The sequence below is a fragment of the Malaclemys terrapin genome, chromosome 11 (assembly GCF_027887155.1).
Source record: "Malaclemys terrapin pileata isolate rMalTer1 chromosome 11, rMalTer1.hap1, whole genome shotgun sequence".
Classification (NCBI taxonomy): Eukaryota; Metazoa; Chordata; order Testudines; family Emydidae; genus Malaclemys; species Malaclemys terrapin.
Genome location: NC_071515.1, coordinates 59317283 through 59331860, shown reverse-complemented (window position 1 = coordinate 59331860; position 14578 = coordinate 59317283). Strand labels below are relative to the sequence as shown.

The window sequence follows — 14578 nt, the reverse complement described above, 5'->3', positions numbered from 1 at the left end:
CAGACTTTTAACGGCTCGGTCAGTGGTGCTGACTGGAACCATCAGTGTCCCCTTTCAATCGGGTGTTCTGGTCAAAAATCCGACACCTGGTCACTCTAAGCGTCACCCTCCACCCCCTGAGTCACATCTGCAGGCCACCCTGCCTGTCTGGGTTCGGGGGTGGCAAAACCAAAAATTTTAACTCAAAGGGGCCACCATGTGGGGCTGGTCTGAGCCGCCTGACATCACCACTCACCCCCACCCCGAATGTTCCTCTTCGCTCCCCAAGAGGGGCGTTTCCCAGAGTTTTAAAACATCTGTTCTAAATCCACAGGTGACTTGTGGGGTGGTCATGTGCCCCCCCAGAACCTTTAAATTGTGCCCCCCTCACAATCAACAGTTTCATGTCACCTCTGTACACTGTGTTTAAAACGAGGACCCTCTAAAATTAATGCCAAATTGAATATCCAAGACGGGAACATCAAAGATGAAGAATGATTGGAAAATAAGAAAAAAAGGATGAGAACACAGACAGAATACAAAGCAGGGGAATGAAAGAACACACAAAAAAAGCTTAGGAGAGAAATACAATATGAAATGGAGGGAAAACAGCAGAAATAAAATGAAGTGTAAAAAGGCAGATGGTTATCAGGGGTCACTGATATTTACTTTTTAAAAAAATTACTTTAAAACATGCTAATTTTGCATGCAGCTAATATATGTAAACACAAGTTCTTATTACTATTATTTTTATCCAACCCTCAACTTCTTTCTGGTTGTTTCACTAGCTTTTTTTTCTCCCCTTAACTATAAGCTCTTTGAAACTTTTACTTGCTCTTGTTTATACAATTCTAGCACAATAGGACTCTGATTGAGGCCCCTGGATACTACTCCAGTGCAATTAATAAACATTAATAAGGAAATGTATACAACGTGTGAACTGTGGCTTCCCACCCATACATATAAATCAAATAGCTAGGTAAGCAAACGAAGCACAAATAAGCAATTAAAAAAAAAGAAATTACCTTTAAAAAAAGATTTCAAAATTCCGAGGGCCTGAGCAACGTACGATTCAACAGTGGGAACAGTGGCAAAATCTGTCCCAAAGGGATCATTTTAGAATGTGAATTAAAAATATTTTTTCCAACTGACAAAGCAATAATATCATTTGTTATTTGCAATTTTTATCTTGTGAGCGGGGAAAATATCCAATGTTACTTCTGTACTGATTATTTTGGTTTTTACATTTAAGTCATGCAGCATATTGTGACAATTACTATTTTATCATTTTTATTGCAATAAACAAAGAATTAATAACTTTTTCCAAAGTATATTTTAACAATTAATTTAAAACCTCTTGAAATATCCTTTACAGTAATAGGCATATTGTGTTCTTTTGCTCCGAGCTCTTATCTTTTTCTACAGATTATTTTATCTTAACTGTCAGTGGAGAACAATAGTGTTGTCATGTCCATCCAGAGATGAAGACTTTTAAGAAATAGCTAAGATTAGCCCTTTTAAAAATGCATATGATATTTTTGCAAAGAAATCCACATGTACAAAAAAAAAGTCCAAAATATACATGGCCTGAGAGCCAGGAGCTGCTGTGTTCTAATCCCAGATCTGACACTGATAGGCAGTCTGAAAAATGTGGATAATAATGACCTTCCTTCCTAGGTATAGCTCCTCTTTACCCAGTTTTACTAAACATTTTCTTCTGTTTTAAAAGATATTGGTAGAATCTTTCAAATCAGAAGAAACTTCTCTACAATCACAGTAAACTATCTATTTTAGCAATGATACAAAGGTCTATCTCACATCCATTGTGGAGGAACATAAAACTGAACAAATTTTTTATCTAGGAATTCCGACTGATTCTTATTACACTAATCTCAATCATTTTACTGGTGCCTTGCCCTTCCCCGTCTGTTTGTTGAAACCACTTGACCATTGTCATATGCTTAAGACCAAATACAGCAAATAAGTCAGTTCAGGAAACCCCCATGCTTGCACAGAGCCATACTGAAATCAATAAGGGTTCACCCATGAGGTGTCAATGAGAAAGTCCCTATCCCAAAGAGTGTACAAACTTCAGTAAATCAAGTCCTCAGTCCCTGACTGGGGCCTTTAGGGACTAAAGCAATACTAATAAATAAACAAATTATTCAAATGCACCAGTCAGCAGCATATTGCTGTGTCATTAAAGGCCCCCAAACAACGATTAGTGTCCCATTGTACTCGTCATGTACAACAACAAAAAGACCTTCCTGTGCCCTAGAGAACCCATAATCTAATATTTTACACTGTACAAAATATGTGAATAAATTGATGAATGAAGGGTGAGGATATGATTGAGGCAGCAGTAGAGCTCAGAATATTTCTTACTCATTTAATTTCCTTGCTTCTTTCACTCTGTCCCACCCTTCTGTGATACATGGGATATGCCTCCTCTCTGCAGATACAGGAGGTGGTTCAGTGCTGTTGCTAGGCACTTGGCCAGGCCTCCTTGTGTACCCTGCCAGAAGACTCATTCAATGCTATATAAAAATAATTCTCAACAGGACATTATTAAAACAGCAACTAACTAAATAATTACGCAACTGCATGTAAAACTGCTCCTACCACCTCAATTATTGACTGAGAAATAAAAACAAAATAAATTTCCCTTGCTTAATAACATCATCCTGGGGTAGTAGACTTGTCGGAGATGCTGCTAGCAGAAGGGAAATTACCTAATAAATATTGCACTCTGCAGCCCTGCATCTCCCACAGTTCTGAGGCACATCGGAAGTAGTGAGCAATGTAATCAGATAGGGAGGGAAGAAGAAAAATAAACACAAACTGTATCCTATCAGAAATTTATTTTGGGACTACTTCATTCAGTACCTTCTTACCTAAGGAAGCCTCTGCAGTGGAATGGAAACCTACTCTGTAGAGTTTGATAAATGTACTATATGAGGATCATGATGCTGCTCTGCAAATTTTCTCAAATGAGGCTCAAACTTTCCCAACCCACAATGCCACTAGGGACCTTGTAGAGGAAGCCCCGATTCCCTCTGGGAACATTTTCTTGATATTTTGTGTCCCATCTGTGGCAAGATTTTAACATTTTGTTTGCAGCAACTTTGAGGCTCTATGACCCTGGCATTTTGGATGGAATGAGACTAACAGAATACAATAGGCACGTGTACACTACATGCTGGAGATTTTGCTCTAGAGAGTTACAGACATCTGTTTATGCCACAACCTTTCCAATGCTGCTGACTACCGAGACATGGACCAGAACAAAAAACAAAATAAAACAAATACACACACCTTGGGCAGAAATATTTCTGGAGTTCTAAGGATAACATTTTTTTCAAGAGAAGTGCAGCATAGATTCTCATATAGACAGAAGTGCTAATTCTGAATCCCTGCATTTCGAAGGGAATGCAACTAGAAAAGCAGTCTGCAAGCTTGTCTAATTTAGCCATTATGATTAACCTTGACATCTAAAGATACTCAGTTGAGGAATACAATGTATGGGCACAAAGAATACTGCTAGGGCTGGTACCTCTCTTTCTGTGGTGCTTGGTTGTAAGACTCCATCCAAATCATCCTGGATAAACTTTAGTGTAACTGGGATCGCTAGATGTGCGCCACATAAATATAATTTTCTGGTTGAGTTCTGCTGGGGTATCAAAAGTGAATCAATGAGGCTAACAGAAAATTCTTCATGATTTCCATTTCTCTTTGAATACTCAGGCTAATAACTGCATGCGGTCCAGGTCCAGATGAATAAAGGCTTCCTTTTTCAGAAGATCTAGTCTATTCTGCAAGTGCAGTGGAAGCTCCTTAGCTGTTTCTATCAGGTCCAAAAAATCTCTCTGCTGGGTGAGTGAAGGACTAGAAGGATGATCCTCAGTGCTCTTTTCTTCTTCTATTTCAGCAAATATTTTACACATGCACAAGATTCTCTCTGCCTAGGACATTATTTCCATTACTTGTAAGAGATGTTTCAACCTCTGGTTACTTCCTGAGTTTGTGGAAAGGATATGAATTCATGCTTCAGATCATAACACAACCTCTAGCCAATAAGGTTTAGGAGGAAAATTTCTCTGTGGGAAGATTATTGCCTAATTGCTTACTACAGGGTTTCAGGAAACTCCTTCCAGAGTGGCTAGTACTAGCCACTGTCAGAGACAGCTAACTGGACACTGGTGTTAATTTTCATGTTCATGTTCAGACTCATCCAATAGTATTTCTTAATGAACCAAAAGGATATGTTGTCTGAGATTGTGGGAAATCCTATGACACAAACTGTGAACTTGAGAAAGTTGATGCTTTCCTTTTTCTGGGTGAGGGCCCATGATACCTAAGTTATCTCTTCTTCTAGGCATGCAACGCAACTAAAGATGCTTGCTTCCATAGTGAGTATACAAGGGTGAAAATGAACACTGGATTGGCATTCAGCACTTTCCTTACACTTATCTGCCCCACAAATTAATATTCAGACTGGATTTGGGAATTGCATCTGATTCAGCATTGCAATCCGGTGATAGGAATGAGATATAAAATAAAAGCAAAAATTAAAATACTATTATCTGTTACCCTAATAAATACAAAGCATATTTAGATTTTTTCTTAAGCAATTAAGATATTCCTTACTAATATAAATTCCAAGTTAGATCCATAACCCAATGTTACATTATGCTATAAAATAAAAATATCCCAACCACTTATTATATTTTAATCTATAAAAGTAAAATAGTAACTGTGTGGACTTGTATTATACTGTGACTACACTCTCTTAAAATAGTGTAATAAAAATAAATTACGACTTTGAATTTGATCAAAATATTAAACACATGAATAAGCTCATTAATTTTCAGTATTAGCAAGTAAGATATATGTAATAGAAAGCTATGTTTCACTTTTCAAAACTAAAACTATATCTAAGCATGTTCACTGAACCTCGTTAGGAAGAAATTGTGCTCTGCTTAGCTTCAACAGCATCATTCCTATTTCCCAGAGATTTCCTTAATCAGTGAATATAGCAGACGCAGCTCTTCACATTTTCATATGACTCTGTCATTGTCATCTACTAAGGTTTCCATACAGAAAGTCCCACTCCCATTCAGACTGCTATAAGCACCTAGTCTTTACTAGGATCCCAGACCACAGAAGCAGAACATGTCATGAAGATTAAAATCCTAGAGATGAAGCAGTACCACAATTTTGGGGTGGTGACCCTACAGTGAATCTAATGAAGAGCTCCCTGCTTCCCACAAGGCGGATAGCTCACTTGGAAGTGGGCTTAGACATTTTAATAGGTGAGATTCCACATGAGGCAGCTCCAGAGATTTCTGGTAAAGTTACAGAACCATCCCAAACTGAATTCAGGATTAGGGTCCTAGTGTTAAACCAGGCGTTGAGGTTGCTGAAACAAAGAATGAGTCTGAGGAGCATATTCATGGTATCTATTCATCCTCCAGGTCCTGAGGTATTCAGGGTGGATGTCAGTCTTCAGGGATGGGGATCATACTTAGGGGAAAAAACATCATCTGAGATTGTGGGACCATGTCATGCAACCACAAAAAAAAAGGGAAAACAAGAAAAGAAACAAAGGATCAGCTTTCTATAGCTCAAAGCAGTCAAGTCTGCCTTTGAAATGTCCAAAGTTACATCATGAATGACCACATATTAGTCCAAACTAATGCCTCCATCACTGAGAAATTTATCTCAATAACGAGGGGTGAGAAACTCAAGTTCCAGTACTCTATTCACAGGTGATGGAGATAATTTCCTGGGCAGATGTAAACTTAGCTTCCATCAGAGTGGTTCATATAAAGGGAATACTAAACCAGATGGTGGCCTAGTTCAGCAGGCAATCCATAGAGAAATCAAAATGGAACCTGAACCAGAAAATATTCAGCCTAATAACAAACAGATTCAGCCACCTGAAAGTGGACCTGTTGGCACAGAGTCACACTTTTTCCTCAAGAGAAGGAGGACCCATTGGCACAGAGAAGCTAGACCAGTATTTCACAAGAGATGCAGATCCCAATCTCTAGACACAGATGCCTTTGCCCACAGATGGCCCAAAACTCTGCATTCCCAGCCCTTGTTTTGTTAAATAAGGTGTTTTTTTTTAAAAGGTAAGAACTAGCAGATGTGTCACTATTAGCACTCACGTGGCTGAGATGGTTCTTGGACCTAACTTACTGGGCAGGGAGACTGGACATACCATGAGCCCATTCTCCATGCAGATCTGGACCGTCTACTAATGACCACATGGATATGGAAAAGGAACTCCTAAACACTATATGCAGGGACATGCACAAGGGTGGAGGGCAAACAGGGCCCCCCCAATAATAGTCAGGGGCAGAGAACTCTTCCAGCCCCAGGGCCGCAGCAGGGAGAGCAAGCTCCTCCAGCCCTGGTGGGAGCTGACAGCTGCTCCGGCTCTGTGGTGGGGATGGGTGGCTGGGTGGGAGGGAAGAGCACACTCCTCTGACCCCAGGCCTTGGCAGGGGGCACAGAACATACCCCCCCAAAAGGGGTCAAATTTAAATTCCTGTGCACACCCCTGACTATATGATTTTCTCTAACAGTAGTAAATATTCTTCTGGCTTCTAGACAGATTTCAGCTCTAAAGAGGTATTCCTCTCTTTGCTCACAATTCAGCACATAGTTTAAGAATCCCAGAATCCCAAGCATTCCAATTATCCTAATCTAGTTCTACAAAGGTTTGGACACAGAATTTTGGCCCAGCACTTTAGCATATCAGGTTTCTGCCCTCAGCAGTGTCCTATATGGAAAATCCTGCAGCTCCTTAGTTTCAAGATTTCTCAGGGCTGTTAGGCTAACACTTTTTCCCCAAAGTGAGATTGGCTCTTAGTGCTTCAAGTGCTTACAGCTCCCCTTTGAACCTTTGACATCTGTCACTCCCTTAAATTTGTCCATCAAAACTTGTTGCCATCACCTTAGCTAGGGGAATTTCAGAGATTGCTGCATTATCCATGCAACTCCATACTGCATTTTCTAAAAGGATAAAGTAGTTTTCATAGAGTCCTTTGTACCAAAAGTGAACATATTTCATGTTTCAAAGCAAATAATCTTTCCTTAGTTCTATCTAAATCCCTGAATCCTACAATGAAAAGATGACATAATCTGGTTATTTGTAAAGATCTAGCTAAAGTGTACTGAATCAAACAAGATCAGGATCAATGTTTGTCTCGATTCACCCAAGGTCTAGGTCTCAAAGCATCTAAACAATCTCTGGCAAAATGAATCAAATTATGCATTGTGGAGACATTCAAGGGGTCAGGCAGGCCTGTTCTTCAGGGAAATAAAAGCTCACTCTACAAGATCCCTAGGAGGTCGAGGCAGTGCTGCCTCATATAGCCAGGGGAGGGGCTATGGGTAGCACAAGCACAGCCTCCTACGAGTACTGCTAGGCAAAACTCTCCAACTCTGGTGCACTGGGCATGCACATACCTATGTGGAATACATGGCTGCATCTATTTGAAGAAATACAAAATAAGGTTGTGCAAGAACCATTAGCAAAATTAAAGTTCCGATGCAACTATTGTCACCAAGAAACTATAGTGGTTTGAGGTTTACTTTATTGTTCTCATTTCAGGCAAAACTTCGTCGGACTTCCTTAATTTATATTAAATTCAAAAGAGCAAATTTTGATGGAATTAAACCTGCAGATTGTCCCTATTTAAACATTTAGAAAAAAATGTATTTTTATAGAGATTTAACAGTAAAATAAAAAAGTGTTCTGTAGAACTTTCATTAATGCTAAAAATGCTACAATAAATACTGTCATATGAACCATATAAAAACAACCAGGAGTCTGGTGGCACCTTAAAGACTAACAGATTTATTTGGGCATAAGCTTTTTTTTTAATGTTGGGCAGTGCTGGAAATGAGGAGGAGCGTATTGGTGATGATACCAAACCTCTCTACCTCACTACTTCTGCCAGCTGTAAACTGGAAAAAGCTGGCACATACCATGAACAGGAGGGATAGCTCAGTGGTTTGAGCATTAGCCTCCTAAACCCAGGGTTGTGAGTTCAATCCTTGAGGGAGCCATTTAGGGATCTGGGGCAAAAATCTGTCAGGGGCTTGGTCCTGCTTTGAGTAGGGGGTTGGATTAGATGACCTACTTAGGTCCCTTCCAACCCAAATAGTCTATGATAACTTCTGAGGGGTACACAAACACTTACCTTCCAGTTCAAGCACTTCAGGTGGGGCTAGGTTCACCTTTAATATCCCAGAAATAAAGAATGTATCTAATATACAAGATACAGAACTAAAAAAAAAATAAATAAACTATGAACACAGGTCACCCACTCTTATTCATGCTAGTAGTTCCTGATTCAACTAATACCACTGAAACTAATGCCAGTGCTCATGGAGCACAGTATATTCCAATGTGAGTAAAAGAGTAATAAAATTGAGTCCTATGATAATACAACGTTAGGGTGACACACTTAAACACAAAAGATGTTAGAAAATGCAAAAATAAAGGTTTTCACTGTAACATTATGTACAGGAAAAAGAAGAACAGGAGTACTTGTGGCACCTTAGAGACTAACAAATTTATTAGAGCATAAGCTTTCGTGGACTACAGCCCACTTCTTCGGATGCATATAGAATGGATCCATTCTATATGCATCCGAAGAAGTGGGCTGTAGTCCACGAAAGCTTATGCTCTAATAAATTTGTTAGTCTCTAAGGTGCCACAAGTACTCCTGTTCTTCTTTTTGCGGATACAGACTAACACGGCTGTTACTCTGAAACCTGTCATTATGTACAGGGGAGCCCCAATCCTGGTCTGTGTCCTAGCTGTGCTGAAAACAACTTGGGGTGGGAAATGCAAGTTCCTGAGGTAAAGTAGAGTACATCTCTCAATGATGTGCTCAATGCTGATTATCCACTGTCTACCCACAACCAGGGATTACTGGATGCAGCAATGCCACAGACACAAGTGTGCTAGGTTCTGTGAGCCATCTCCATCTCTCTCCACCCGCAGACTTTCTGGATACTTTGCACCTCCAGAGAACCATAAGGAAAACTGAAAGGTGGCCAAGTTCTGGTATAAAGGATGTATATTTACATTTAAATAGTCTAATTAATAAACAAAAATATATATGCATTGTAGCTGAGTTAATGTTACTGGATAAATTTAGAACTTTTGCATTTCCTGAACATTTAGTTTTGAAATATGTGAAGTTAAATGTTACAATAACAAAAGCAGATTTTTATGGGGGGCGGAGGGTTTTTGTTTTTGGGGGGGATTTCTGCATTCAATTTTTTTCTTATTTTCTAAGGAAATGGAAAGATGCAGCTGTCTATTTATGCCAGTCTGCAAGTAGTCCAAACTAGCACATGGTTCATTGAAATAAATTGGGTGGCAGGGAGAAGCGAGTTTCCCACTCTTATTGTTATTGTTTAGCTGCTGTGTTTGTCTTCAAAGCTGGATTCACAAGGCAGCATGTCTAAAAAAGCAACACATGAAGGCAACATAAAAAGACAGAAATATAATTTGCATTTTTGGAAGACTGCTGTGTGCTTTAATGACACATTTACATTTCTCATTTGCACTGTGATGTAACAAACAACAAAGTAGGGATACATCAGGCTCTATTAAAATCTTAGCAGATACCTAGACCCAGGTGATATTTCAATACTTATAATATTTTTTAATGTAAAATGTTCTGCAAACCTAGCAGTCTATTACGCAGTAAGGATTATTTCCAGACAGTTTTGAGGTATGCTTTCCCTCCACCCCAACCCCCACCCCACTCATTTCTAAAGTCTTTCTGGGTCAGAAATACCATAAAAGATTAAAAGGGATTTTGTTTTATTTTTTTCCAATCTCCAATAAATCTAAAATAGCTGAATGGACTTTTCCTCAATATTTCTAAAAAAAATAAAACAATCTCATTCGGCTGCCAAAGGAGTCAAGTTACAGTCAAATTTCTATATAACCAACTATAACTTATAATAGACACATCAGAATGAGAAGTGATACATAGCACTGTATCTTAGGAAATCAGCCATTGTGCTTTAGCAGAGGAATGTTTTGCTTGTTTCATAGTATTTACATATGAAAATAATTCCTTTTAAACATAGAATCTGAAACATGAACACCTACATTTAGAAAAATCCATGCATACATGATTTGGATAATGACACAGAGAGTACACTTATGAAGTCTGTGGATGGTACCAAGTTGGGAGGGGTTTCAAGCACTTTGGAGGACAGGATTAGAGTTAGGGTTAGGGAGAGAATAATCAACTGCACAAATACAAAATGAGAAAGGACTACTTAAGAAGGAGTACTGCAGTAAAGGATCTGGGGCTATAGTGGATCACAAACTAAATATGAGTCAACAATGTAATACTGTTGCAAAAAAAGCAAACATCATTCTGGGATGTATTAGCAGAGTGTTGTAAGCAAGACATATGAAAATTCTTCCACTCTGTTCAGCACTGATGAGTCCAGAGGAGAGCAGTCAGAATGACTAAAGGTCTAGACAACATGATCTATGAGGAAAGATTGGAAAAATTGGGTTTGTTTGGTTTGGAGAAGAGAAAACTAAGTGGGGGCATGATAACAGTCTTCAAGTATGTAAAAGGTTGTTATAAAGAGAGAGTGATCAATTGTTCTCTTTACCCACAGAGGACATGATGAGAAGTAATGGGCTTAAATTGCAGCAAGGAGATTTAGGTTAGACATTAGGAAAATCTTCTGAACTGGAAGGATAGTTAAGCATGGGAACAAATTACCTAGGGAAACTGTGGAATCTCTGTCATTGGAGGTTTTTAAGAACATTAGAAAAACACCTGTCATGTATGATCTAGATAATACTTATTCCTGCCTCACTGCAGAGGACTGGACTAGATTTATCGAGGTCCCTTCCAGTCCTATGATTCAATTTAGTCATTTTGTTTACGAATAAGAACTAATGGAGAATTACTGATTCATTAATCTACAGGCAGATACATAAGACCCTGATTTGGTAAATTTAAACTTTGGTTGATTTAAAGAGACCATCCAAAAAGTACAACCATATATATATAATTCCATATATCAATATTTTATTTGTTTTACTTACGTATCTCTGTGACCCATCATATTCACACCTCTCTATTTTTCCCAGGCTGCCATCTGAAAAGTAGAGTTTCTCTGCACTGTGATCAATGGTAAGTCCATTTGGTGTGAGGATATCAGTACTGATAATAACCTGTGCATTTTTCCCAGAAAGGGTAGATCTCATGATGCTTGGATGCTGCTCATTCCAGTTAGTCCAAAACATTAAACTGTATTAACATCAAAATAATAATAAAAAGCTTTAAGCTAAACTTTTTATTTTACTTCCTATATTAGTTCTACTTATAAATTAAGAATATGAAAAACATGTACCTTCAAATATAGTTATAGTTTATATAGTATTTTCAATTATAATATAGATCAATTATTGCAGTTTATCCTGTTTTAATGAGTGATCTGTGATTCTTATGATCTAATATTTTAAGTAGTGCGCTGTTCTCCAAATTATGTGAATCAATTATTTCTAACAATGGAAAACAAGTATGACAGTCAATAATTTTCAAATTATAATAGATCCTTGACTCATATGCAAGCATGGACTTTTTGTCTTCCCACAAATCTTTTGAGTTTTTATCCTCAATTTTGTCACCTGTTTTTTTTCTAAACCGGGGAAAATTCATATACACAAGGCCCTCCCCACGTCACTTATGCCCTGTAGTGAGAGACATGCTACAAGGAGAGTAGATGCTGAAATAACGCAAATGGGGTGTCTAGGGTCTGCTTACTCAGACTTTAGAGGATGATGTACATTTCACAAGAAGAAGATACCTCCCAATTTACATAAAGTTACTTCAGAGTCTATGCTAGATTACTGACTGAAATGACTTAAGTTTTAATGTGCTATAAGAGAAGTTCAATTATATATATATCGACTTGACTCTCAATGGTACATACCACCCTCCTAAGACACAGTGATTTTTTAAAATTCTACCTTTACAAGTCTAAATTTAGGCACCCATTTGCCCTTTGACTAGGACATTTACTAGTAAGACAAGAAACTGAAGTGGGCTGTAGTCCACGAAAGCTTATGCTCTAATAAATTTGTTAGTCTCTAAGGTGCCACAAGTACTCCTGTTCTTCTTTTTGAAGTTTGATTATAAGTCTGTAAAATATTTGTATTTCCAGCTTTTACTTAAGAAATTTGAACTGTATATTACAGAAGCGAACAGCTCAATAGAGAATACTTATCCTTTCTGTTCTACCATAAATATTTCAGGCAGGTTTTCTTATTTTTTCAAACATCAGCTTGAAGGGTTTTTGGTGAAGCATAGTACAACAATATTTGAGCATGATCTTCTATCTAAAACAGGGGTCGGCAACGTTCGGCACGCGGCTCGCCAGGGTAAGCATCCTGGCGGGCTGGGCCAGTTTTATTTACCTGCTGACGCGGCTGGTTCAGCCGATCGCGGCCCCCACTGTCCGCGGTTCGCCGTCCCGGGCCAATGTGGGCAGCGAGAAGCGGCACGGGCGAGCGATGTGCTGGCCGCGGCTTCTCGCCGCCCCCATTGGCCTGGGACGGCGAACCGCTGTCAGTGGGGGCCGCGATCGGCCAAACCAGCCGCGTCAGCAGGTAAATAAAACTGGCCCGGCCCGCCAGGGTGCTTACCCTGGCGAGCCGCGTGCTGAACGTTGCCGACCCCTGATCTAAAAGATTATTTGCATTAAATGAAACATTTTAGGATTTCTGGAAACTTTTTCAAAAATAAAAGCATGAAATTTGGCTCCTGAAACTATATTTAGGCATCTGTCTGATCGTCAAAAGTGCTGAGTACCACAGTTTTCACTTACATGAACGGGAGATGCTCGATGCTCAGCACTTTTGAAAATTCAAAAACCAGCAATACAGATGTGGTACATACTTTTGGCATTCATCAAGAGCTAATACATGTGGATGATCATCTTCAGACATTGTTATTACTGCTTCCCTGTTGAAAGCTCCTCGTCGTTTCTGGTCAACTGTATGTCTTGTGATAGATGATGTAGTAGAGCTGGTCCAATAGAGAGTATCCCAAGCTCTATGATAGGCAAGTCCTTCCACAGAACCTACATCTGATAAAGACAATTACAAAGAAAATAAATTACTTCTTGCTAGCAAAGAAGGGGAATTTTTTTTCTCAATAGTACTTGTTGAATAACACGGTGGTTCAGATGTTTTAGCTCTTCACATTTTCCTCTTTTTGTATGCCAACGTCACACATTGAGATCCAGAGAAATTAAATGATGTATCTTAGGTCACACACAAAGTTTGTGGTGGAACTGTGCTTGAAATCCAGATTTCTTGTGTCCCACTATAGTGTGTTAAACAGAAGATAATTTCCCCCCTCTACACAGTCATTCCCCTCTTATCTTATGTTAGTAACTTTCAAACTAAAAATGTTGTCAGTAAGCTCATATATATGTGCTCTATCATCCTACATGAAAAATATGAGGAAGAAACAAAAGCAAATGAAATTAATAGCCAGCTAAGGAATACCTTTAATACTGTCAAGAAAAGATAAATTGCAGACTACCGATTCCAATAAATAAAAGTGACACTGGCAGAAACTGGAGTAATTATTTCTTACTATTGTGTTCCCAATCACTAAGGCAACATAACGGATACTCTGATTGCTTTATCTATTTAGTATTTAACACAAAAAACAGATTTAGGCAGATGCAACATATTACATTTCTAGATTTTTCTTCAATGATTCGTTTTATAATATGCAGTATTTATTATCTTGATTATTATTGTTTATATTTGGCATTGGGGAGGATATTATTTTCATGCTACAAGAAATATATAGAGAATAGAAACTCATCAAAGTAAGTTCATTTACTTTATCTACAGTAGTTCATAAACACAAGGCAACAAAACAGTATTTGCTATGAATGTGTCACTTTCACTTATTCATTCAATATTTTTTCAAAAGTCTCCAGAGGTAATCCTGGCAGTTACAGGCCAGAAAGCCTATATTCAGTACCAAGCAAAGTTGTTGAAACTATAGTCAAGAACAGAATTATCAGACACATAGATGAACAATGTATGTTGGGGAAGAGTCACTGTCACTTTTATAAAGGGAAATCATGCCTCAGATTTCTATTAGAATTCTCTGAGGGTGTCAACAGGCATGTGGACAAGGATGATCCAGTTGGGATAGTAAACTTGGACTTTCAGAAAGCCTTTGACAAGGATCCATACAAAAAGTCTCTTAAGCAAAGTAAGCAGTTACGAGATATGATGGAAGGTCCTTTCATGGATCAGTAACCGGTTAAAAGACAGGAAACAAAGGATAAGTGAGAGTAAATGGTCAGTTTTCACAGTGGGGAGAGGTAAATAGCAGGGTCCCCCAAGGATCTATACTGTTCAACATATTCATAAATGATCCTGAAAAGGGAGTAAACAGTGAGGAAGCAACATTTGCTGATGATACAAAATTACTCAAGATAGTTAAGTGCAAAGTTGATTGTGAATAGTTACAAAGGGATCTCATAAAATTGAGTAACTGGG

At 38.5% G+C, this 14578-nt stretch overlaps 1 protein-coding gene across 1 annotated transcript in view; it reads right to left on the bottom strand.

Annotated features, from left to right (window-relative positions):
- Nucleotides 1-14578, bottom strand: part of LRP1B (LDL receptor related protein 1B) — a 1255163-nt gene that overhangs the window by 322459 nt on the left and 918126 nt on the right. Inside the window, exons 42-43 of the mRNA XM_054044441.1 lie at nucleotides 12948-13137; nucleotides 11093-11297 (exon numbers count right to left, since the gene is read on the bottom strand). Of these exons, the coding sequence (XP_053900416.1) occupies nucleotides 11093-11297; nucleotides 12948-13137 (395 nt within the window). The remainder of the gene's footprint in view (nucleotides 1-11092; nucleotides 11298-12947; nucleotides 13138-14578) is intronic.